This window comes from Uloborus diversus, chromosome 3 (assembly GCF_026930045.1).
Source record: "Uloborus diversus isolate 005 chromosome 3, Udiv.v.3.1, whole genome shotgun sequence".
Lineage (NCBI taxonomy): Eukaryota > Metazoa > Arthropoda > Arachnida > Araneae > Uloboridae > Uloborus > Uloborus diversus.
The window spans coordinates 96,320,466-96,348,348 of NC_072733.1; the positions used below are offsets into that span (position 1 = coordinate 96,320,466).

Genomic DNA, 27,883 nt, shown 5'->3' on the forward strand with positions numbered 1-27,883 from the left:
CAAGGCATGATGATTTGATAATATGTTTTGGTAATGTATAACATGCTGGGAAAGACCTTACTGTGACAAGGCTGAACTCGATCCGGCAACTTAACAGTTTTACTGGTAAGACTGTGTCATTTCAGGGGAATAAAGAAAAGAAAAAATGGGCAAAAATGAACGCTAACTACTGGAGTTTTGGGTTAATCCACTGGAGTTAGGGTTACAATTTTAAGTATCAAAATATCACCAAACAGGCAATGGCTTCGTTCAAATGTAGAAGCAATTTTCACCCGTCATACCTCGACGGGCGATTTTCAGTTAGTAAATAATATTCAGGAACTTATAGAAGTAGATTCATATTGACAGAAGGAATATTAAAAAAATAAACAAATAAATAAATAAAACATTTTAAAATAAATTCATGAAAACTTTGTTATGAAACACCGAATGTATGTGTGTGGGGGTGGGGGCATTCAATTTACCGGACCCCCTTCAAAAGATTTTTCTGTATCCGCCCCTGCCCCATGCTACTGAGCGTTTATTCTAAAAATAGTTATGGATGAATGTGGCAGGTTGAGGGAAGGAGGGGGGGGGAGTGCGAACTAAACCATATGAACTAAAGTATTGTTGTCCCGTCTCATCTCCAAAAACTTGCAATGTGGCCCATGAGTAAAAAAGGTTGAAAAACCCCTCTCTAAACCATATCCCGACATTCTTTTTATTTTTCAGACATATCTATACATATAATAAAATAAGATGTTTGTGTGTGTGTGTTTGTGGCGCGCATCCCGGGAAAACGGTAAGGCCTAGAAAGATGAAATTTGGTATACAGGTGTAGTTTTTGCTGAAATTGTGCACCTCGGGCTTCGATTTTTGATATTTTAACTAGAAAAAAAGTTATTTAATGTTTTATGTGATTTTTAGCACTTTTTAGTATTTTTAACCTCACAGACCCCGAACCAATCGCGCCAGACAAATATTTTTTGCACTATAGTGTCCGAAATTTAATTTTAAATATGATGAACGAAAAAATTTTGAAGATAGAGCAATTTTTGTATTTTTTATGAATTTTTGAAAAAACCTTTATTTTGCTTTTTTTTCTGGGTTTAATTTTTTTCTAAACGCATCCCGTGAAAAATATAATAACCGCTTTTCTACAATTTTACTATGTAGTAGCCAGAACATTTCGCCCTCTACAGAAAAAAAAAGTTTTCAAAAATATTCAAAAGTTTTTTTTTTACAATTTTTTAAAGGCAGGACGAAGATATGAGTATCGCTTCACCGAAGATCTGCTGTCCGCTGACTGCTGCGAATATGACGTAACGCAACCACGTGATCTAACTGAAGTGCGTAACTTGCTTTTTTCTTTTCTTCCTTTCGAAGGATTCATTCGCTTTTTTTTTTCTTTCCAGGTATTTCATTTGTTTCTCCCCCCCACCCGGATGTTTTGCTAAACATTCGATTTCGGTTAATCAGACGGACCACATCGGATCGTTTTGGTCCCAGTCACTTTTTTTTTTTTGAATTTCAATAAAAACAATGATTTTTATACTTTGGCAAACTCCGGGTACCACAAAGACATAAATTTTTTGTGCATTTTAATAAATAAGTAAGCGCGCTTTTTTTGCATGATTTTCTTTTTGTTAGGGAATAAGATTGGAGGTTAGATCAAAATAAATAGAGATAGATGAGAAAATTTAGAGATGGATCGAATAGGCAGATAGATACACATTGAGTGTACAAAAAATGTTTTTTTTTTTTTTTTTTTTTAATTTTGTTCTCGAATTAATACTTTTTTTCTTTGAAAAAAGATTGTTAATTACTATTAGAGGTAAATTTCCATGGATCTAGAGAAAGATAAATCTACAGGTCGATGTACAGTGAGAGATAGACAGACCCCGTTATTTAAAGAACAACAACGGGGGTTGGGGGGGGGGGCGCTGCGATTTGAAAACATTGTTAATTACTGTCGAAGATCGATACGCATAGATCGTATAGATAGATAGATAGACGAATGCAGAGGTCGATATAGTAGATGGAGAGCAAGAAAGAGACATGCCCGTTATTTAAGGAACTTCAACGGGGTGTCAATGCCCCCCCCCCCCACACACCATGATTTTGAAAAAACAATGCTTTCAAGTAAAAGTGGAAGTGTTTTTTGTTATTTTTCGACAAAATTTGCATGAAGTGCAAGTAGTTTGTGTCTCCCCTCCCCCTCCTTTAAAAATATTTCAAACGACGGAACTGGAGATAGATCTAGAAAATATTTTATTTAAATTAATAATGATATAGATATAGATCGATTGATACCGCCACGAAACTTATTTAAGCAGCCGCCGAAGGCGGCAACATTGGCGTAAAAAGGCAGATGATAATATTGATATATAGAGAAAAACATTGATTGATACCGTCGCTAAATTGTCTATGCAGCCGCAGAAGGCGGCAACCCTGGCGTAAAAAGGCGAACCAGCTGGTCGCCGAAGGCGGCTAGTATTAAAATAAAAAGCGTATGTATTTGAATTAAATAACAAATTAAAATCAAAGCATAATCATTTATTTCTCTTACCTTTTTGATGAAGGAAAGAACAACGTTTCATGCTGAGTGGTGGAGGGGGGAGAGAAAAAAAAATCTGTCAACGAAAGCACCTTTCGTTCGTAAATTCTTATACTCTAAACTGCCCTCAAGTTCCCGCTAAAAATCAACACACCCCGAGTGAATCACTGATTAGTCTGGAATTTACACCACTGAGTCCACCCGATGTACGGTACAATGATGACTGGATGGCGACAACGATTAGCACCCCTTAACCCGCAGGGGATGACATGTTTTCGTAACCAGTCGGGCGGTTTTAAACGAGTAGGAAAAACAGAGAAAACTGCTTTTGGTTGACCTCTGGAAAATGCCCGATGTAATTCCGGTACTCAAGAGGAAAGAAAAGAAAGGTTTGAAATCCTTTTACAAAAACGAGGAGTGGAACCATTGTTGAATTTTCCAATGTCGCCCAGTAGTTTGATTTTGCATCTTATAGGCGACAGAAATTTTTCACTACGCGACATTGGTGTCGCGTAGTACCTATGTTAAAAAATGCTCTGCTGTATACTGCCGTGCTAAGCAAAAAAGGGGACTTTGCAGTTGGGCTCAAGCTGAGATATTGTATTTTAAAGTGTGGCTCTTCCATATATTTGATTCAGATGTCTTTTTTTTTTTTTTAAGAATTTTTCAAAACAATAGTTCTTGATCAAATGACCCTAAAACATTTTATTTATTAAGTAAAATACGAAACAGAGAACAACTTGGTTATGATAACTCAAATTTGTTCAAAAGGGCTGATATGACTACTTTTATTACTGTGCTTAGCACGGCCGTATGAATAAACATAAACTCCAGTTTAATTTTGGTTCAGCTTAAGAAAAACCAATTTAGTTTTGATTTGGACTTTAAACAAAAAAAAATCAATCATGTTTGAAAGTCCAAAATTTCAGAAGTTCCAAAGACAATCTCAAATAGAAAATGTAATTGGTATGATTAGACACAAATTACCCAATATTATTGGTTGAGTGACGACTTGACTTATTTCTAGGTTTGACCATGAAAGCCCTCTACTCAGTTATAAAACAAAAAGGTTTTTTCTTTAATTAATCTTACCTTTATGTGTATTTCTGTCAAGCAGAAAAAGAAGATGTGTGGATAGCATATATGTTTTAATGCTTAACCCTTTATATGTTACAAGAAACACAGAGCTATTAAGAAACCCAAATTTTATTCATAAAGAAATCAAATTTTCCATTTTTTTCCAATTTTCCCCGAAAAAAAACTGGTAAAAAAACGGTTTTTTTTTCCACCACTTCAAAATTTCAGGAAATTTTACATCTCTACGGATAACTAAAGATTTTCTCCTCCATTTATCATAGAAACAACTTGAGTAAAGCGACAACAGAAGGAATATGATTGCAGTTGTATTACCTAAGTGTAACCTTAGTTACAAGACTTGGTACATACATTGAAACAATATCTTTTACCAAAAAATGTCCAAAAATGTACATGAAGCGGAAACTCGTTTAATATCTTACTTAGTACTTAATTTTATAAACAAAAATACATACAACATTTCAAAGAGTATATCAAGAAGTATTTATCTTTCTTTTTTACAGCATAAAAATAATGAATTGCAAAACTTTTCCTTTCTGCAATTTGAATTTATATATATATATATATATATATATATATATTATATATATATATATATACATATTTACGCACACACACACACAAATATATATATAAATATATATTAGTGTTCACACGTTGACAGGCATTCAACTTTTCAAAGTCTTAAAACCTAATATTTTCAAATGAAATACGGTGGCTCAAGGTAGAAGATGGTCCAAGCTATTCACATTTTTTCTTTATTCAATTTACAATAAATAATACTTAATTTAATTGCTTGAGTTTTTTCCTACTTTCCCGCAAAAGCCTAAAAAAGAAGACGACTTAACATTTCGTTAACATGTTGTTAAGAAAGAAAATAAAGTAATTAATTTGAAAAATATTAAAAAATAAAAATATTAAAATGCTTGATTTTAAAGCGTTTTTTAAAGTCAGAAACATTGATGGGTAGAAATTACTGAGACATAATGCATTCTATTTTAAATGATTTAAATCTTAAAATGGCGAGAAATTGCGAAGAAGTCGGTAGAGTGGAAAGTTCCATGTTGGCACTTAGAAAAGGAGAATTGTTTAGTTTTGGATGAACTTCTTGTCTTAACCAATATAGCTCTCGAGCTTTTTTTTTTTTTTAAATCTATTTTACTTTACTTTATTTGCGTCCTCAAACGTGTGCGCTTCCGGTTTTTTGAGCAATCACTAATTCCTTATTGTTCTTACTTGACCTTTGAATGACGTTCCTATGATTTTATTACCCCCCCCCCCTCCCGCCTTCCTTTCAGCACCACTGTCGACAGCTCCCTCCCGATGCTGCTCCTCTCGCGAAAACCGTCTCCAGTTTGTGCCCGTATCCTACACACACACGCATACATACACAGTCATGCCTGCACAGACACAAACACACACGCCTACACACACACACAAACACACTCGTGATGGCGAAAAATATAATTTGAATTCAAAATGCAAAAATTCAAATTAATTTTATTTTATTTTATTTTTTTCTTTTTCGAAATTGTACGTCTTAATGCCGTCGTGGTTTTTTTTTATGCATATTTTGCGCCGTCAGTTATTTTTATTTATTTATTTTATTTTATTTTTTTAAAGTCGATTTTTCTTTTCATTTATTTTATTTATTGGTTTATTTATTTATTTGCGCCTTTGGGTTTTTTTCATTTTTTATTTAGTTTTCTTTTTTTTTTTTCTTTTCTTTTTCTTTAAACTTTTTTTTTTTGCGTCTTCCGTTTTCTTTTACTGCGCCCTTTGGAAATCCAAGTTTGGCGCCCTCTTGAGGGACCCAGTTCGCCCCTGCAGGCACGCATGTAAAATCATGCCTATATTCTAGTCTGGATCTTAAGGCACGCACGTTTTACTCTGACTATTTCGCTAACAAAGGCCTCTTAAGTACTATGAATTAAAATCTGAGCTCCGAGAACGAAAATGATTAATATTAATGACATAGGGCTATGATGGCAGTCACCCTTTAAATGGAAACAAAAACCAAAATTAATATCCAAAAATATCAAAAAGTCACTTTTCAGGTTTTTAGAAACTAACGGATTACAGAAGTGAAATAAAATAAAATAATTTCCATAGAAAACCATTGCCTTTCAAACATGAATAGCACACATTTATTTATTTATTGCTTTGTATACACAAAGAAAAATCTGTAAAATGTGCAATTTATTGTCTCCTATGTTAAAACCAAAGCACAAAACTCATAGGAGAGTATTTCAATGCTCACTCAACCATAAAACTATGGGTTGCATTTGGCAGCGTTTAGGGTAAAACGTTTAAGCACTAGCGGCATCTCCTTAAGGGTGCCATAGGGAGCGAAAAAGGCACTCTTAAAAAGGTGCTGATGGTGCTATAACGTTTCTTCCTAAAAGGTGCCAAATGCGACCCGCAGTTTTAATAGTGTATAATATCCTATTTTAAAAAATATTTCACTATGTGTAGGATAGTTACTTTTACAATAAAATACAAGTAAGTTAACTGTGATGAGGCATACGTTTCAAAAATAAATAAAAAGGTGTCAGTATGCAAGTTTGTTTCTTCTTTCTTGTCACCACTTAGTTGCATAAAAGTAAACTTAAAGCATTTAGTATATGTGTAATATTTAGGAATGTGAATTAGTTTTGTCGCAAATCGAAATAATTGTAGCGAAATATTTTCAAATCTGCTAGCTGTGTTAAACAAAAAGTGATTGTTTGATTGATGGTGTATTTTATCTGCACAATTTTTACTAGAAATCTCTCAAGATTGCTTCTATATTTTGCAATTTTTAAGCGAAAGTTTTTTGTGCTCACAAGTACTATTGTTAAGACTTAATGATTCAAGCAGAGGCTATACAGGATTTGATTAAAATATATACTTAAATTTAAGAAGACCATAAAACAGTTTTTATTGCACAAAATAAAATACTAAATCAGTGGTGCACAACCTACGGCCCGCGGGCCACATGTGGCCGCGAAAGTTATGGTGGTCGCTGTGTTTAATGCTACCGAGCGAAAAATATATATTCTGAAACCTACCAAAACTAACTGATCCTCTTCATTCGATAATTGTGGCAAATTTGAAGTCAATTAATCATAAATTGGTTTCTAAAAAACATGCTAAGTTCTCATCAATAAAATGAGTAATGATAACAGAAATTTTTGGTTTGTAATTTTTTTTCACTTTCCCATTCTATCTAGAAAAATAAATGACATAAATAAATTTTGTATATGTTCTGACCCACGAGCTGGATCTTGATATGAGCTATCGCCCCTGGTTTAAATAAGGTTGATCACTACTGTTCTAAAGAGATAACAAACGAAATTTTCAGAAAATGGAAAAAAAAATGGAGTAAGTTGGCGTAAAGTTAGAAAAATGTTGATTTATTGTTATCTGAAAACAATTAAACTCATTTGCAACTACTCGGAAAGCATTGTCATTCCCAGTGCCGACAAATGTCAAAACAAGTCGGATTCAGCAGTAGCTTCTTCACCCTCGGATTTCGAAACTCAAGACATTTCTCTGGATCCCCCCCCCCCCCCGGTTCAGGATGTGATTGACGGATGAACGGGCCAATAAGCGAGCGCGAAGCGAAGACAAATATCCGCATCCATGTGCAGCGAGGGGAGCGTAGCTGAAGAGTACTTCAGTAATAACGAAGCGTAGCGAGAGTGGAGTCGGCCCAGTGGATTCACTCCGCCTACTACATTCGATAGTCAAAAGAGTAAACAGAACATTGGGAGTAGAGCACGTGGACTAGACTTCTGGATGCTTATAATGGGTGAGTTCGGATTCTTTTAAATTTCTGCTCATTAATTTTTTTGACTACATTGATTGCAAGGAATGGAAAGAAGTAATGATTTAAAAGGTTTGTAAAAAAAAAACCCACTCATTAAAAACACTTTTAATCTTTTTATTCCATCTACAAAAACTTCCAAAAAGGGATCGTTTTCTGTTTTAATCAAAAGCGATTTTTAAACAGTACGTTTTATTTCTTGAATCGTTTACAAAAATGAAAAATAACTAAGGACTGCTATAATTTGAGATAAAGAAGCAGTAATAAGTAAAGAAATACTCATCAAGTGTAACAAACATAATTTATTTTTCTTAATATTTTCCATACTTTTGATGTGGGTGTATATGTTTTTTAAATCACTGAAACCGAAAAAAATTTAAAAACTGGTGTTTTTAGTTTTCTTGACGCTTGTTTACCATTTAAAAAAAAAAGAATGCAGTGAGAAGCAGAAGGATGAGACTGGAAGTTCTGAGTAAAACGTATGCTAAGTTCAAACTCTTTAAACTTTCATTGAAATGTTTTTATAAATTGTGCTGCTTGGCAGCTGCACCTACCGAGGGTTTGTTAGGAGCATATTTTGTCCCAAAACGGAGGAGTTTCTTCTATCATTTTTGTTAGTTATGTCAAGTTTTTTTTCTCTTTTAGTATTTACTCCCCTTTTCGTCAAGGGTATTCCCCTTTCTTCTTACCCCCTTACTTCAATTGATCAATTTTTACTCCTTTGCTTGTTTAGTACTTTGTGTGAGAGGGAGAGAGTACCTTATATCACATTCATTCTTCCTCTTAGAGCAGGCAGCTTTTTTATTAATGATAGCGAAAAATTTCAACATTCATAAGCAATTCCCACATGTGCTCAGTGAGACGTCTCACAAACGTCAAAACTTTTAAGTGGTTCTTATCTGAAAAATACTATTTGTTCACCATGCCAAATGAGGAAGATCCTTTCACAGAGAACATACTTGTATACAACACAGAGTGCAAAGCATGTGTGTAGACTATTTTTTCCTTTTTGTGTGTGTGGGGGGGGGAGGAAATTCCAGAACGACTTTAGATCAAAGAATTTAAATTTGAATCAATATATATGCATCTTTAAATGTTTTTGGTATTGAATAAATTCAGACGTTTAATGCTCTTATCAAATGATTCCGTTTTCCAATAAAATTGTTCACTTGCTGCTTTCTTCTCAATCGTTATACATTATTTTTGTATCGAAAATTATTCGTGGACAATATTTTGATGTTATCCAAACAAATTTCGTTAAGAAGTTAATGCATGGAGGGAATGTTATCATTAAATGTCCGTGTCCAGCCATGCAATCGAGTAAAACGTATGGGAAGGGGGGGGATGTATACATATTTTTTTTCCGGAGGGGATATAAATCAGTAAAATAAGTAATTTGAAGATGCGAGCAGCTAGAGAAAACTGTTTCATAGTAGAAAATTGCCTGTATTCAAAAATACTTTGTTCATTTTCCTGTGATTGAGTGAATTATAAAATTTAAAAAATGAATATTTTAGTTGCAAAAACTCAATTTCTACTAATAATTAAACTGTGTTGAAAGCTTTTCAGACGCCTGAGAAAGTTGTAAATTTTGTAAAATCGTGAGCTACAAGCTACTATATATTTCGTGCACTTAAAGATAACTTTAAAAGTCTTCACATTTCTTTGCTATTTCACGCAGAAATTGTGTGATATTCCCGCGTCAAAGCTTTATCCCGCTTGTTTGCTTCTTCAATCTCAAGTTTGAAGATCAAGGCTTTTTTTTTAATTTATCGTTCACTTCTTATGTTCTTTTGTACATTTGTTGTTATTTGGATGCAGAAATTTTACATACTTTGATAGTGTATTTTGCTAATTAAATTTGTTATTAAGAATGGCAAGTTCCCACCCTTTTCATTGAGCATTAAATAATCTCTAAAAGAAAACCTTAAGATGAATATTTAACTGACTTCTGTTTCAATGCTACAAATAAATGTACTCGTGTCACAAAAAAGTTTTCTTAAATTTTATTATTTCTTTCTTTACAGTGTCTTTTTATGTGACCAAGAATTTTCAGCACATAAGGAAAAGTTGGGAAATGACGGGAAGGCGAATACCCTAATTTTTGAAAAAAAAGTCAATTTTGAGATTTTGATAAATTTAGAGAGCCCAAATGTTCTTTCGAAATCTGCAATTGTTTTTTAAAATTATGAATTATTGAGAAAACTAGAAGAAATTTTCTAAACTCAACTGCATTGCTCATAATTGAAATTTATTTTCTCTTTCTTGATTTTCTCATAACCACGTTTTCAAAGTTTTATTTACGCCAACAGCTCTAGCGAAAAAGCTATAAACTTTATACATTTGAAACTTAGCAAAAATGGTAATTGAACATGTTATTGTGATATAAATCTTTAAAAGCTCAATGTACACGCAATATGTGGTTTTCAAATAATGATCAATTAAAGTTAGGGGGCAAAAAGCACGTTTTTCGGGGGAATTACTCAAACATTTACCCATAAAATCTGATTTAATTAATTATTTCCAAATTGGATGGTCATATCTCTTTTTAGTACCTAACGAAGAGATAGAAACAAAAAGTTCTAAAAATTATGAAAAAGTGAATGCACTAGAAGTGTTGAGGAATTTATAGTTTTTTTGCTAGAAATTTGTTTTCAACAAATAATCAAAATGTGTTACTTAGGTCATATTTAATAATCGCTCAAAGATTTAGAAAGGGGCAATGAATATTGAAGAAAAAAATATTTTGTGTGTTCACCTAGGAAAATATAAATAGCTAGTCAGATTTACACAAAATAATCAATAATTGTTTTGTAAATGAAGTATAACTCCAAAGCATAGGAAACAGTTTGCAATCTGTTAATTTTCAAAAACGTTTTAAGATTTTTTTTTATATATTTTTTTTTTATTCTACTTTATTTCGATCTCATATCCACTGATGCAGCGGCATGCAACATGAAGCAATGCCGCACATGGTAGGGTAATTACGCTCGAAATTTGGAGAGAGCATTTAGGTTGCTCAATTCATTTGCGCCGGTGTGACATTTTTACGTATATATTTGCACTTTATTCTCGGAACTTAGAACTTTGGTTCTCAATTTTCATCTATTTGAATAAGTACCATAACCATAATATAATAATTATAACACGAAGCATCAATTTTTTTTTTTGGAGTTAAAAAAATAAAGATTTGTGTACATTGCGGGGTAATTATACTGTCACACCTGCATCACGTACACATCATTGTTCTATAACTTCAAGATTTTTTTTAGAAAGTTTAAATTGCCTTAAAAGGGTAAAAAATATATTATACATCGTGTGTTGGATTTTTTAACCCGCATTGCTAATTTGTTCAATCGTACATTTGTATGTTTATAAGGAAGAGCAAATGGATTTAAAGTATAAATTTCATTTTTTATCATTGGTGTAAAAATATTCTGGTAACAGATAGTTAAACGTTTTAGATTAAACCAAAATCTTGCTACTTAGAAACATTTTACCGTCTCTCTAAATATAAATATGTTTTATCTAGTGCAGGGATTGCTGTGGTAAAAACCTCAGTACTAACCGTCACATTTTTCGTCCAGTACATTTCATTGCACAAAACATAGTTTCTGTAACAGAGAATAACAAAAGTTGCAAAACTCTAACTTGTGAAGTTTAAACTTTAATAAGAATAAAAACTAAGATACTACATTTCAACGATAAAGTTGAGGAAATGCAATTTCTAAAAATTAAAGTCTCGCTAAGCAAAGGATTTTATTTTTTTTTTTTCCCTTTTCTTTCTTTCTTTTTTTTATATATATTTTCATTTCTTTAAGAAAATTAAAGGATATAGAATATGTTTTTTCCCTAAGTTTTTTTTTCCTCCAAAAGAAATTTCAAAACTTTAATTGGAATTGAGTCTTCTCTCAAATCAGTGAACGTGTAAATCTAAAGTATACAGAAAATGCAGCCAACTTTACTGCAAATAAACTAATTCACCTTTAAAATAGCAGTTCTATACTTTCGTTTAAGCAAGGAGGATGAATCTCAAAACATTTTTTAACATTTATTTTTCATTTGAGAGCGCTTTTAACTAATTCTTTTAAAGTACAATATAGCTATAAAAATATTGAAATGACTTCAATTAGGTAAAATAATGAAAATATCACTTTTTAAGATAAAAAAAATGTTGAAGAAACATTTAGAAAAGATGCTCCTTGTAGACGAAAACCAACTTTTTGAGGCAACCATTTCCTACATAGAAGATTAATATAGGAAACAAAGAATTACACAAATGAAAAATATCGTTTTTTCTTAAAAATTTATAATTTTAATTAAAAAATCTACAAATATAAAATGAACTTGCACTTCGAAGTCCAAGAACTGCTTGTATTATTTAAATATCGAAACTGTAAAAATAGGTAACTAAAAGTGTTATGAAATAATCTTTTTTTTACTACTTTTGTCAAGTAAACAAATGAAATATTAGAGGAAGAAGCTCCAAAAATAGTTAGCATTTAAAATAATGACAGAAAGGGGATTATTTAAATGTTACATTTATGATTTTCACAAAATATTTGCTTGATGCTGCATTTAGTTTAGTGTTTTTGACATTTTTAAGCAAACTTCATTTCTTAAATTAAAACTAAGACTTCGTTTTGCATTATATTAGTCATGGCCCCTTCTGTTAACATCCAAACTTATCGTTTCTCAAATCTCAGATATAATTGCGTTGATGCAATCATACTATTGGGTTGTTCGGAAAGTAATTTCGTTTTTTCCCGTCAGAGGACTTAATTACGTTTTTTCGAAACCAACTTCACACTTAAGCCGCATAACCATTATATGTCTTGAGAGCTGATATTGCAAGGCTTGTGTGTGAAAAAGTTCTATTAATTCTACGCAGTAGTTTTGGTTGGTGCCCTTTTAAATATGGAGAGCAATAAGCAGCATTTTCGTCATATTTTACTTTTTTACTTCAGAAAAGGTAAAAATGCTGTCCAAGCGAGAAAAAAATTGACGGATGTGTATGGAGAAGGCGTGTTAACAGTACGCCAGTGCCAGAACTGGTTTGCAAAATTTCGATCCGGCAATTTTGATGTCGAAGATGCACCACGGTCTGGAAGGCCGGTCGAAGCTGACCAAGATGCGATAAAGGCATTAGTTGATGCAAATCGGCGAATAACCACACGAGAGATCGGTGAGAGATTAAATTTGTCGAATTCGACTGTTTATGGCCATTTGAAAGGCATGGGCTTAACCTCGAAGCTCGATGTGTGGGTGCCCCATATCCTTACGGAGCCTCACACAAGTTTGGTCACTCGCCAAAAACTTTTACAGCTTGAATGGGACGTACTGCAACATCCACCATATTCTCCAGATCTGGCGCCTTCCGACTACTATTTGTTCCGGTCCCTGCAAAATTTTTTGGATGGCAAAACCTTTACCTCAAATGAAGATGTCAAAAACCACCTGAACCAGTTTCTTGCCAGCAAGGACCAAAACTTTTATGAGAGGGGAATTATGTTACTGCCAGAAAGATGGCAAAAGGTGTTGGACCAGAATGGCCAATATATAATTTAATAAAATATTTATTCATTATACGAAAACTGTCTTTCATGTTCCCCAAAAAAAAACGAAATGACTTTCCGAACAACCCAATATATGCGTAAAAGTGCCTATTCATTTTAAATTATTGTCTGAGACATCAACATAATTAAGAAACTGCACGAAAAAATATGATATTATCTATGTATTTCAAGATGGCATTGCAATGAATAGCTACAACAGTTTTTTTGTCTGATTAACAGTAGATAAAAATTAATTTGAATGGAGGTTATACAAAAAAGAAAAAGTGTAGTTTCGTGAGTCAGGGGAGCGAGGGAGAAATGCTAAATTAGGGAAAGATTACATGAGATTTTTTTTAAATGTTTTAATAAAATTGGTAGTGCTGCACTGCTCAAATGCTATATGCGGCTTCTTTTTCAGGAAGTTTTGAACATAACTGATAAATGTTAGAATTTTAATTATTAGTGTTACAACTAGATATTTTTATTAGTTTACCCATGTTATTAGAGATAAAACAAAGAGTGAAAAGTCATTCAGGGTGACTTTCAGCCTCAGTTTCTCTATTTAGCTGCTCACTCCTATTTTAATAGTTTTATCGCATTTGTTGTAGTTTTATCACACAGATTTAAATATTAAAAAGTCTTACATGAACTAGCTTCGTTAGTGGCCCACAAAAGATCAAGCTGAATTTCAATTTCAGGCCTACTGTTTTGTAGCATTTCAGAATTTTTCCTCCAATGACTTGAATGATTCATTTTTTTAGCTCATCAATGTTGTTAACAAAAAGCGTGCAATCATTCAGAGTAACTATGAGTCACAATATCTCTATTTAGAACTGCCCACTCCTATTTTAATAACTTTATTGCACTTGTTGTAGTTTTATGCAACACAGTATTCAATATTATAGAGTTTCACATTGGCTCCGTTAGTGGGGCACACAAAATATCAAGTCGAAATTCAATTTCACGCCAAGAGCTTTGCGATGCTCGGAATTATTCCTCCAAAGACTTGAATGATTAATTGTTTTAGCTCATCAATATCCAGAACTGGAGTTGCCACACTCTGTTAAAACAGATTTGCCATTCATAGAACCATAAAACACACTTTGCTTTTTCCTGTACCGTAGCGATTTAGACTATATCACTCAGTAAATTTTCCTAGAAATGCTATTGTGTCATGTACCTGCCTGTGTGAAAAAGTGTAAAATTCAGTTGTATAAGACTAATTATGTTATCTTTAAAGCAAAACAAAAAAGAAACTTGTATGTACCTTAATTTGTTCTTTATTTCGAATCCAGCAAGAAATGTGCTAAATGATTCTGCCACACTCTGCATTGTATTATCCAAACTGAGAAATATTAATTATTTAAAATGATTTTTTAGCCAGGTTCATAGTGATCCTGTCTTTTAAGGTATAACTTAGGGTCATGTCAGAAGTAGGATGCAACATAAAGTATTTTCCTAAAAGTAGTGTACTTTAAAAAGAGAAAAAGAAAACTTTTAAATGCTTAAAAACTCCACCTTTGTTCCTTACAGCATCATATAATTTATATCATTTGCGATATTGCATAAAATATTGCATTGCAGCGAAAACAATTTCAACAATTTCAAAAAAAATCTTCCAAGTATTAACTTTAGAGTTATTGAATGAAGCTATTGACTTTGTAGAATACTGGCAACATTTTATAAATAAAATATACAATAGAAAACTTATTTCGTAATCTTGTTTGGAGAGTGCATTTTTTTTTCAAGTCTTTTTATCTTTTATAAGTCAACGATCATATTGAAGAGTTTGAAGTTGTGTTGCTAAGTTAACTGTCATGGATGTATTAATGATACATTACTCATAATTCATAGTTATTAACAAGATTTTTTATGATTATTTTTTAGAAATGCCTTTCTGTGTCTTATTCGTTATCAACACTTCTGCTAATTTAAGTTTTCTTTGAATTCTTTCTCTTATTCACACATATTTTAAGTTTTTATATTGATCATGATGTCATTTATCATATCATCTGTTCAAAGAATCAAAATTTTAATCCGTGTCAATTTAAATTAAAAACAGAATCGATGTTAATACGGCGAAAATGCAAGCATTATTTTTTTTTTAATTTCACGTTGCATTCTTACGTAATAAATAATTATATTCATCATAGCCTTGACGAATGACAATAGTTACTCGCTCAGAATTCGGATTCTTTTATCGAGCGGAAACATGGTTTAAGAATGTGTCGTCGTTTCCTTATAGAAATTTCGTCTAACTCAATCTTACAAATTAAAATAAATTAATTTCTCAACATACTTGTGGGCCAGTAATAGCAGCTCCAGTACGATTTAGTGAAAAAATTTAATAGGAAATGAGAAATCAATGATGATCCAAAACTTTTCTTTTCATGAGCACTCCCATTAAAGTACGGGTATATTATATTACAAGAGCTAATTTTGTATGGACTGAAATGGTAAATTTGAATGATGCATTGGTTATTTATTAGTTATTGTTTGTCAATATTATGGAAAAAAAGTCAATGATTTTAACAATTGAAACAAAACAAAAGATATTAAAAATGAATTTTGATAAAAATCATAACATACTAAATACGAGAGCGAGATGTAAGGTGGACAAATGATCAAGGCATTGATTTGAAAAATAAAATATATTACAATAGTTGAGACCAAACATGTCATTTCGTATTTGCAGCAATGGTTTGTTTTACTGATAACAAAAGAAATGATATTTTAAACAAAAACGACGATTTAAAACCTTCCTGAAGTTTGCTTTTTTGATAGATTATTCATGATTTATTCAAATTTCGGATTCATCCGAGACTTCAGCTGTGATTATCTTGTTAGTAGCAATCTTAAATAATTTATTCAAAATAAGTGATTACTTCATACAGTTTCAACAATGAAACCCTAAACCACTACATCCACTCATATACAAATAATATATCATTTCTTTCTTGGAGTGCTAATACTACAAATGACCATGATTGAATAGATCTTTTACCTTCTTTCCAAGACGGAATAAGAAATAAAAATTCGGTGAGCATAACATTTGAATACATGAAAAAAAAAAAAAAAAAACATTAAAAAACAGCAACATTAAGTTACTCTACGTATTAAAGTACAAAGACAGATAAAATGTAAATACTTTCCTGAAATTTGTAGTTTGTCCGGATTTTGTGTAACCTTCCCATGCGTTTAAATGCCTTAAAAATGCTTATTTTTGGTGCAACCTTCTATTCAGATTTGGAATTAGTGAAAACACCAAATTGTGGTGAACTCGAGCACAATTTTATCTAGCCAGCAAATAAATACCAATTTTTGGGTTAAACATTGAACGAAATTGTTTAAGTGTACACATTTTTTAGTTACTGCGAGCTTCAATTTTCCTCTTTGAATTGAATTTTTAAAATGCGTTTTCATAGCTCATCCTTTAAAACATTAAGTGATCCTACAGAATCAATTCGATTAATGTTTTGCATAAATATAAATAAGTAAATAATTAATAAGGGAAAACGAGATAAATACAGTAGCTAAAAAATAATAATAAGTAAAATATTATTTAAAAATAAATAAATAAATAAATGGAGAAGTAAATAATTAATTAAATTCCCAACAAATCAATTGCAAAGCATATTAAAACCGAAATAAATATCTAAAGCTAAACCAAGCGAAACGATTCTAAAGTAATATAAATCAATGCATTAAATGATTTTTAAATAATAATGTAAAGAATATCGTCTGCAAGTTAAAAGTAATTTTACCCCCCCCCCAAAAAAAAAGAAAAGATTGTCTAATGGCGGATGAAAAAGGTAAAACAAACGAATACCGTAACTTATAAACTTGCTTTGACGCTTAGTGAATGGCAATAATTTTTTATCGTGTTTGTGGGAACCTTTCTTTTTTATTCTTCTGAAATTACATTACACTATAAACTGTCTGAAGCCTGTAATTTATCCCAAAGAAAACACGTGGAATGGAATGTTTTACCTTTTTCTTTAGTATTGTTTATCACCGCAAGGAAGCGTATTCGAGCTCTGGAGTTGCGAATTAGATAGAATTGTCATATGAATATATTTTATACTTTTCGTCCGGCAAACTTTGATGCATTATTTCGTAAATGTATTGGAAATAAATACTTTCGTCTTTTGCTTACAGACCTCGGATGCAAAGGAAATAAAGATTCGATGTCTGTTTTGGTAAAACCTTTGTTATAATATTTTTTCGAATCAAATCAATTACACCAACGATGTATTTCTCGACCATGATTACCAAATGTCCTTTATTGAAGAATGTAAACATGACATTATGTGAAAATTTCTAATTTAGCTAAATTTAATTCAAAGGTTCATCTAAAAAATCGGAGACATATTTTAATGACAATCATATTATTTATTTTTAAAAATGAAATTTTGAACTTAAGTGTTTCTTAATGAAATTTCTTTCAAGGAAAACAGAATATGATAAAAAGTATTTCAGCTTATATAATATACTGATTCAAGTATTCAGAGCAAAGATGTTCCTATATTTAGGGATGAAATTCAAATTCTGAACTTGTAACGACGAATTTTTTCAATACTAGTGGGGGGGGGGGGGGAAACACTTGTCACTTTCATTATACATATAACTATAAACATTATTCTTAATTGATGTTTTAAATTTTCATATTATGCACCATATTTCTGACAAATTAATTATTTCAATTAGTATTATTACTCGATTAAAATCTGACTTTTTGAATTTCATAAATGAGGCGTGAGAAGCAAAGGGATGTAAGTGGAAAAATTAAAAATTTGGAGATAACCAGTACAAATAGTACGGGAACCTCTCCTCTGTCTTGGGGAAAGAGGTAGTACCAGTAGCCCTCGTTGGTTTTGCTGTACAGCCTGATTTAGAAGAAAAAAATCAATGAAAGGCTACATAAGACGTTATCTTCAAGCGCGTTTTACTCAAAACTTGAAAATGTTCACTTACATTCCTTTGCTTCTCACTGCCTCAAATGGTTTTCATGCATTTTCATATCTGTTACTCAAAAAAATCTTAATTTTACTTCGTGAAAAATGAAGAATTGTGTTAAAAATTCTTAATAAATCCTCTTCTATTATATACTTCTTGAAAAAAAAACTTTATGATACCCTGGATTAATATTTTTAAGTTTCTAATTGACTTCTTGCTTCGTAACGAAAAGTTTTCGTTTACTATTTCCAAATATTTGTTCAAAAGTGTTTATTTTAATGAAGTTGAATTTAACAACTAAATGGCGTTCTTAAAAACACATTTTTGTATAAATTATGTATTCCTTTGAACGGTAAATTATTTTATAAGAAATCGTATAGTAGCAATGTAAAAAAAAAATCGTATAGTAGCAATGTAAAGAAAAAAAATCGTATATTGAGAGAGAGAAAAAGTTCAACCTCCGTTCATCACAGATCACGGAATTTTCCTTTTAAAATATCATGTTGAGATAGGTTTTGAAGCCAATCTACTCTGACTTTCCCCAGAATGGGAATAAAATATGCACGGAAATATGAAAGAAAAGAAAAAAAAAGAAAAAACTAAATGTTGTTGTTTTTTCTTTCTCTCTTTTTCTTAATAAATCCTTGGAAAAACCCAAAGCATTTCTTCAGAATTCTTTCTGTGCTTAAATCATTTTTCAAAAAGTACGCCTTTTTAAATGTTCAAAACCAAAAGTAATCCTTTTCTTCAGATGTATTGTTTCATTTTCTGCAGATGTTGTTAATGAACTTTAATTCTTATTCCAAATTTGATAATTCTTGAAGTGTCAAGCTCAATATAGTGTCACTGAAGTTCAAAATTTCTTTTAAAACTTAGATTGGACATGAGTCAAGATCCATAAGAAGTACGAAATAAACCGAGAAAATATTTCTTGAACTAAGTAAAACGTTTATTGCTTCTTATTAGTAATCAAATTAAATATTGGCCTACATTTTTACCAGGTTAGGCGACAAATTATACTTATGTGTCAAAGTCAAAATCTAAAAAATAATAAGGACATATTATAAATGAATAATTGGAGGGAAGATGAGTTTTCAAAGTAAACTACTTTTCTACTAAAATACATTTATTCTAATTGATTTCATTTATTTTCTTTTTTAAACTAACGGCAAGTTTTTATCAATGTGTAAAAATATAGGAAAATCATTAGAATTTTAAATTGTATATTTTAAACCACATTTTACTAAGCAACTTAACGCATTTGCACGAGTCTGGTACAATTGAATTTTACCGGCAAATTTGCAAACTTGTGTCTCACTCGGACATCTTGTATCGAGCGTTATTTTATTGTTAGTGCCCGTTTGTGATCTATTCTAGTAAACATAGTTACGTTAGATTAAATTTAAATTTATTACCATAGAGCGGCGATTCTCAACCGGTGGTACGCTGGACCCGCCCCGGTCCGCAGTAAAACTGCGCCGGTTCTCAGAGAGTTTTACTCCTTCTATATTTAAAAAAAAAAATCTTATTCAAAAAGAAAAAAAGAAAAAAAAAAACGATTCGACGTATTTTGGGTGAATTTTGTGATTAATGTTCAAATGTGTCCATGATTTTTCTGAAATGCTTACTTACTTACGAATAGTTATTACAAAAATTCGCTATCTCTAACCGTTACATACAAATGTTTTATGACACATTTTTAATATCAAGTAAAGTTTTATTTATTTACATACTTATTTGTTATTATTCATTTCTATTTATTTAAAAAAAAAAAGAAAACAATCTCAGCGGCCAGATAACCTTTTCCGCAACGGTCCGAGAGTCAAAAGTTTTTTTTTTTTTTGCGAAAGAAACATTGAAAAAAAATAATAATAAAATAAACAGCCCCGGGGGATAGGGGGTGGAAATTCTCCGGTCTCATATCGTTTCTTTTTCTTAAATTTTTGGCGCTCTGAGAATCGATTTTTTTTACAAAAAATTTAAGAAAAGAAGAAAAAACATTACCGGTCCGAGAATTTTTTTCAAAAGGTGCTGAATTTTCATGACTAGCTATAAGTTCGTTTGGAATTCTCTGCTATAAAGCAGTTTTTCGGTGCAGAAAAGGTGGTGTGTCAGTTTTTATCGCGCTAAGCTTGCATGACAATTTGATTTTAGTATTTTAAAATTTTAAAATAAATATGTAAAAAAAAGTTCGTTCTTTGGCTGTATAATATTTTTTAAATTACTTTTACCACACCCCACGCTCCCTATTTGCCCCTCCCCCCAATCGAAATAGCGAAAAGTAATTTACAATTTTTCTGTATATTCACTTTTCTCTCTCTCTCTCTCAAAAAAAAAAAAAAAAAGCTTAGTGATGTTTTGGTAGTTTCTTAGAAAAAAAAACGCGTGCTGTAATTGGTTAAGGTTTTACAGAAAAAAGGACAGGCGACCACGTTTTGGAAGAAAGTTGAATTTAACTACTGTATAGATGATTCCGTTTTGCCCCGGCCCAGGGGGAGGGAGGGGAGAGGACATTTCGACTTTCCTACATATATTTTCTTTTCTCTCCCTCTGTCTGTACGTTATATTTCTTTATGAACAAATATTACAACTTATAAAATAAGGATGATTCAGTGTATTTGTATCTTTAATTTTAGCATATTCTGTTTCAAACTTATTTTTTTACAGCTTATTAAACATAAAGTACTCTATGCTCTTCCGCCATCCAGCGCGTTCTATTGTAAAATCCTTTTTTCAAATGTGAGTAATGTTACGATAAAAAACTTAAGTGTGGCTGAAATGGAACGAGATACAAGCGATGGAGTCCGATTCGACTCTCTCGATGTTAGTAGTCCGGTACTTCAACCATGGGCGAAATGAGACTCAATGGGAAGAGCTCGAAAGACAGATTATTTTATGATTTAAGCCGTAAGCTTAAAAGTGAACCATTTCGTGCTGCAATCGCTTACGTTTTCTTATATACTATGCAGTAAAACATTCTCCGCGCTATAAGCGATCTATTTTGCAATAATATTTACATAAATATGTTCCTGAATTTTTTCGTGTAGAAAACTTTGTCCCTATGTTAGATTCACAATTAAAAAGGGCTATAGATCCTATTAGAACAACATAGCCCATATTTTATTCTTCACGAGAACCTACCCTAAGTTGACACTAATCGAAAAAACGCACAAGAACTTGTTTTTTAGTGTGAATATTTCTTGTAAACTTCAGAGACATGCTATTACAATAACAACCATTCTTATGCTTTCAATTCAGTAATTAGATTTGAATCATACGGGAAGGCTACCGTCAATGAACCGATTCCATGACTTGACCGCGAAGATATTTCCCGTATCAGAGTTCGTGCAGACGCGTAATCAGTTTTAGTACCTTCCTTTGTGGGGGTCATGGCACACTAACGAGGTACGGGGAGATATACCGTATCTCACGGTGAGCAAGACCCACACATTAAGGGGTAAACTCCCAGCTGGGCTGGCGCCCAGCACGGGGACCTTCCCCGGCGCAATAAGTACCAAGCGCGTCCGTAGCATGATACGACTATCGACCGCCGCACTCAGCCGTGCGGGGGGCCCGCTACGCGGACCCCCCGGGCGGTGGAACCTAAGGCCTACGGCTAAGAGGTGGGGTGCGTGCGGAGAAAAGTACCTTCCTTTGTCTGAAAACAGTATACTGCAAATTCGTCAAGTAGCTAAAATTATTTAATCATATTGTTAATCGGTCAGAAAATATTTCTACTATTATCTTAAGTTTTTCATTTAATTATAACATGCTTTGAATATCACTGATCATCTAAACGCAAACACTGACTTAAAAGTGTACCTATTCAAGTAAAATTCCCCATACTTCATGTTTCATCATGATTCGTCACAGCAGTAACACCTCTAAGAATATTCAAAATGACGCAGTTGCTACCATTGGACCACTAGGTGTTTCCATGAATGGACCACCTGACAGAGTGTTTCACTCATGTTAAAATCTCAAATATTGCTGTAATTTCAGCTCAATTACATTTGAAAATTACTCAATTGTTTGAAAATAAATATGAGAATTAAAAAAAAAATCTCAGTAATTCATGAAAACTCTTATATTTCATTATAATTTCAAGGCAATTTTTTTATAAAATTGATTAAAAGTTTAAAACATAATAATACAGTTTCAAAAACTTTTACTATTCCAAAAAAATACAAAAATTAGTATTATGGCCAGTGGACAAGTGAGAGCTTGTAACGTGCTACAGTAGCTTACAGAAATGGTGGTATGGACCTTAACGAAGTCTGCCGACGATATAGAGTCCTGAAAGCAACTTTAAACAGTCGTATGGAAGATAAAAACCGGTTTGTTGTTACCTTAGTCGTTTATTAAGAATTTAGGAGATAAGCCCTCCGAAATAGGAATATGATTAGTGATTTTTTTTTTTTTTTTTTTTTTTGAACTAGAGAAGATTTTGAAATTACTTCGGAAAAATTGGGGGAATTGTCCTTTCAAATGGCTGAGAAAAGTTGAATGTCCCATAGATTTAATTAAGACAAAAAGTCTATTAGTACTATAGTCTGTGGTGAGACTTGAGCTCCTGGTTTCAGTAATAAAACGGTCAAAAATGCTCTCTGAGATTTTAGAGAGCAAGTACAATCTTGCGTCAAACGAAAATTTTAAAAATCGATTTAACAAAATTCTCAACAGTTCAAAAGAGTTTGAAAAGATATTAGCTAAGAACAGTGTGGCACAGGTTGGGAAAATATCAAGTGATGAACGAGGTATGATGACAACAGCTGTGTGTTGTGTGAGTGCTGGATTTCTTTTTTTTTTTTTTTTTGTGTGTGTGTTCCTCTTATCCAAAAATATCACATTTAAGAAAAATAAACGTTTCTATACCTTAAAAAATTTCTCTTCTTTTCTATAACTTATTGTTATTTATAGTGTTTGTTAATCACCTGTTATAAATATTTGTAAGTTACGCATTGATTTTTTAATTTGAGAATGTGGTCCATCGGTGGAAAATCGGTGGTCCATCCATAGCAACCGGTAGCCATGAATGGACCGCTTGCTAAAATATTCATTTTTAATTTTCATTCTTTATTGTGTATGTTTATCATGAAAGTGAATATTATTATTAAAAGAGAAATATACTGACAAATTGTTCCTATAATTAACGTGAAATTTGAGTTGGATTTCCTTCCAAAAAAATCGAAAACTGTTATGCGATGCATTGACGGCAACCTTCCCCTACATATCTTATTGGTTCTTTGAATTACATATAATAGATTTGAAGAATTTGAAATTATACGGCACGGAAATGTTTTTGATGCAAACGCATGAAAAAAATTAAAGAAAGTATCAATAATAATACTGAAAAGACAGCGCAATGAAATTTAATTTCCGATCCATGCGCAGTAGGGTGGGTCGAAAAAACTTTTTTTGGAAATCTGTTTTTGGATAGTGCGGAAAAGTTGCTATATGGGCCCGTTATTACCCATAAAAAATTTCGCTAAATTTGTTTAATATTTAGCCGGCGCTATTTGACCTTGAAAAACAAAAAAAAAGGGGCAAAAATGCACGTTTTTGTCCAAAAAAGGGGGGGGGGCAAAAATAAAAGTTTGAAGCTAGTTTCAGCAAACATTAGAAGTATCTGTCAGTGAATTAGTTGAAATCCTCAAAGAATTTTATACACTTCGTAGAACATTTAGCTACGCTCCTTTAAGACTGAAACTTGAGAAAAATGAAAAAAAAAAAAAATCAAGTAGTTTCGAAAAAAGTAAATACTGAAATGTTACGCAATACGTGAAAATTCAATCAATTTTATGCGACATTTGTACGCCAATTTTGAAAAATGCACACATTTAAATAAAAAATAGTTACATAAGATGCTAATTTTTCAATCTTCGGTTCCAATTGTTAATAAACGGCGCTCAACTGCTTCTATTATTCCTAAGATTATTTTATAACGATTTTATATATGTTTCTGAGCATTCGATTGTTCACTGCAGAACGTGTTAAAGAGAAATTTCGAATTTTTGTCATTGCATTATTATCTCTGTTTTGGTATACAACGCGACTGTTATGGAGAAACGTGCGAAAAAGAAAGTAACGCGAGCAAGCACAAGTAGTCTTCTATTTGGACCTGGAAAAGATGTGTCTTCTCCCGATGCTTTATTTCTTCCAACATATGAGGACATTATCAGATTTATCAAATCACTAGAATGCAAATAAAGGGAGAAGGAAGTAAGCAACCATCTTCTGCAAGTTTGGCCGCTGCAGTAGCAAAAAAAGTTATTGATATTTGGGAGCATGCTTCCCTTCCCGTTTTTTCGATAAGGAGAGTGATTACCATGATTTTATATTATTATTCTAAATATAATAGCACAACAAAAAATGCTAAGAATATAAAGACGCAACTTTTACAGTCAAAGCTAGGCAAATTTAAAGCAGAGGCTATGAGTTTGTTTGACATTTGTGCCTGCAAATGCGCAGATTTATATTCGTGTAATTGCAGAAAAAAAGCAAAAGTCCCTGAAAGAGAAAAACAATTTCTAATTGATCAAAGGACAGTAAGAAAAATTGCTAAACCCAGAAACTACGGAAAAGAGAAAAAAAATGCCAGAAAATTGAAACAAGTGTTTCTTTGGATAAGAAAGACGTATCAGTGCTCAGCACAAGTGGATTGAGGGTTAAGGAAAGTCATATTACATTGAATGAACCTGAAACAGAGCTTGAATCAGGAGAAAGCACAGAAAATACAGATTACGATTTTAAATTGAATTATCCATTTTCAAGAAAACGTAAGCGAACTGATGCACCATCAACTACTACAAGTTAAATGAAACTTTCTATGCCTCATACAGCTTTAGCAGCAGATCTAACTGGTGCTTCTAATAGAGCAGTGGCTAAAATGGCTACAGCAGTTCTTGCTGATTTCGACTTAGTTTCTCCTAAACAACAAAAATATATAGTCGATAAACAAAGTAAGGAGGGAAGTCGATAAAAAAAGTAACAAGCTAAGAGAAAGGGATTTAAGAGCAGTTAAAGGGGTAGCTATAAAGAGTTTGTATTTTGACGGCCGCAAAATGACACCTTTCAAAAGACATCTGGCCATTAAAAATTAGCATCTGAAGCACATGTAGCACTGATAGAAGAACCAGGTAGCAAGTACATCGGTCATTTATCACTTACAGTTGGTGAAAGTGCAAAAGAAATTTCGCAAGGTACTTATTATCGGCTTTGCAAAAACGTATAATATAAGATTGCTTAACTTATCGGTTATTGGACGCGACGGAACAAATGTAAATACGGGATGGAAAGGTGGAGTAATTCTTTTACTTGAGACATATCTCAAAATACCTTTACAGTGGAACAATGTCTGCTACATACTAATGAGTTGCCACTGAGGCATCTTATTCTGGAATTGGACGGTTGCACAAAGGGGCCACAATCATATTCTGGAGCTATCGGACAACTTCTTGGAGATTGTAAAAAAATCCGGTGGTCAAATTTGATAAAATTGACTGCAATCTTCTGGTTTTGGACATGGAAAATATAAAAAATTTAAGTACTGAACAACAATATTTGTATAGAATCTGTCGTGCCGTAAAAGTTGGTAGTTGTCCTTCTAGCGTGGCTGACAAGTAGCCCAGGCAAACTCAGTCATGCGCGATGGCTGACAACTGCAAACCGTTTGTTACGCTTGTATATAGGCCACCAACTCCATCAGAAAATCTTACAATAGCTACTGTCGACAATGTTGTTTGACTCAAGAAAATACATTCGGGAATTAACTGCTAGGGGCATTCTAAACTCTAGAAATAAGAAGACGGAGAACTCGGATGGTGTACGATTTTTTAAGCGTCCTAAACTCAATTTTGAAGCCGTTGATTTAGTTGATTGGGAAAACGGGGTTGTAACAGAGCCACCTTTTACATTGCATCTAAAAGACCAACAATTGAAAGAAATATGCAAAGAACAGCCTACAGAGTTCACTTTCGAGAAATTTCCCTGTCACACGCAGGCAGTGGAATGTTGTGTGAAACTAATAACCGAAACTGCAATAAAAGTTCGTGGTGAAACTGCACGAGATGGATACATTCGTGCCTAACTTCAAGCTAGGAAAGAACTTAAAACATTTGATAACAAGGGACAATATTATTCCAAAAAATAATATTCATTATGCATGAGGTATTATAAATCAAATTTGAAGATTTCTTTTTCACAATTTTATATCTCTATTTGTAATTCTAGAAAATGTATGATACTATTGCGTGATAATAATTACTATGATTAATAGTGCTATTTAATTAATTAGTCGATGATTTAATTTTGAAAAATAATTTTCACATTGGTTTTTAAAGAAATTCAATAATTTTTCATTTTTCTCCAATTTGTGATATCGGAAAGGAGCTGTTAAATGTTCATTAAAATCAATAAGACATTTTATGGGCTCGAACTCGTTCATTATATAACATTTTCGGTGCATTCCAGCAAAATATTTGGAATTTAGATTTTGAAAAAAAAAATCGACAAAAATTCATTTTTCTCCCTTTTTACAGTTTTTCAGTGTCAAATAGCGCCGGCTAGATATTTTTTAATGTCCAAGAAATTTTTTCTGAGTGCTAACTAGCTCACTACGCAACTTTTGCGCACTATCCAAAAATTGATTTCGAAAAAATTTTTTTTTCGGCTTATTTCGGCCCACCCTAATGCGCAGTCATTTGAAAGATGCGTGAAGCTGACAGCAGAAATTTCTTACAGTGAAACCTGTGTAATACTGTCTACAACGATAACCTGTCTATAACAATATTTTTTTGGCCCAAGCAAAATGTCAGCATGAATAATCAAATTGTCTATAACGGTAACCTGTCTATTACGATATTTTTTTAGGTCCCAACAGTATCCTTGTAGACAGGTTTTACTGTATTATGTTACATGTTTTAACATTAGGGACGGATTAATTAGCACAAAATTACAATTCAGAGACCCAATAATTTAATTTGAATCTAACAGGGATGACAGTCAATAATTACGCAACTCAAGTTATTAATGGACCAATTCATAGTAACAAGAATCTTATATCTTTATTCTGAAAACAAATCACGCATGTTATTTACGGTACACTTATAGAGTCAGAAAAACTAGAGGAATGAAAAATTTAAAACTGGTATAGAAAGTCTGGCGAACAGATGGACATCTGCTTTTAAAATCTTAAGTGCATTATTTGTTTTGTGAAATCCTTTCTCAGGAGTACTGAACAAAAAAACATCGCTCTTTTGCAAAGTTTGATTATCATCATTAATAATATTTGTTACATTATTAAAAATGCTAATGATTTTTTCACAAGTCTTTCCCCAATGAAAACGAAGACAACTTTCTTTGCGATAGTTTTATTTCATCAAATAAAGTGTTTTTTGCCTTTTCAAGACACCGGTAGGGTGCAGAAGAAAACGTTGAATATCGAAACTAAAAGTAGGAGCAAAATTGGGAAATATTGAAGCAACTTTTGTTCACTATTAGTAATTCAATTTCTAAGAGGAAAAACTCAGAAAATAAGTGTGTTTTTTTCTATTCTTGCAGCAGTTTTTGAAACCCGGTAGAAATTTGAAAAAATAAAGTTCTAAAAAAGGAAAATCCGATCCAATATGAGAATATGGAGACGTAAAAATAACTGTTCCGCATTATTAATGAATTTTATTGAAAACTTGTTTTTCCAGTGCCACCCAAATATATTTACTCCTTCTGGTATTTGCGTTTTACAATTTGTGGTGCATTTTGCACTTCACAATAAAGAAACAGTTATTGAATAATAAATTATTCCCTAGTGCGCCTCTTCTTTTGAGATCTAAAACCAAAGCTTTTCACCTAAACGAACCCTTCAGGCGATCAACCCATGAGATGAACCACCAAATACCTCTCGCACTATTCGTCTAGATTATCCTTATAGACTTT

At 32.3% G+C, this 27,883-nt stretch overlaps 1 protein-coding gene across 1 annotated transcript in view; it reads left to right on the plus strand.

The window, feature by feature from the left end:
* The first annotated feature begins 7,326 nt into the window (after positions 1-7,326).
* Positions 7,327-27,883, plus strand: part of LOC129218861 (paired box protein Pax-1-like) — a 55,265-nt gene continuing 34,708 nt past the window's right edge. Inside the window, exon 1 of the mRNA XM_054853182.1 lies at positions 7,327-7,424. Coding sequence (XP_054709157.1) covers positions 7,412-7,424 — 13 coding nt within the window. The 5' untranslated portion in view covers positions 7,327-7,411. The remainder of the gene's footprint in view (positions 7,425-27,883) is intronic.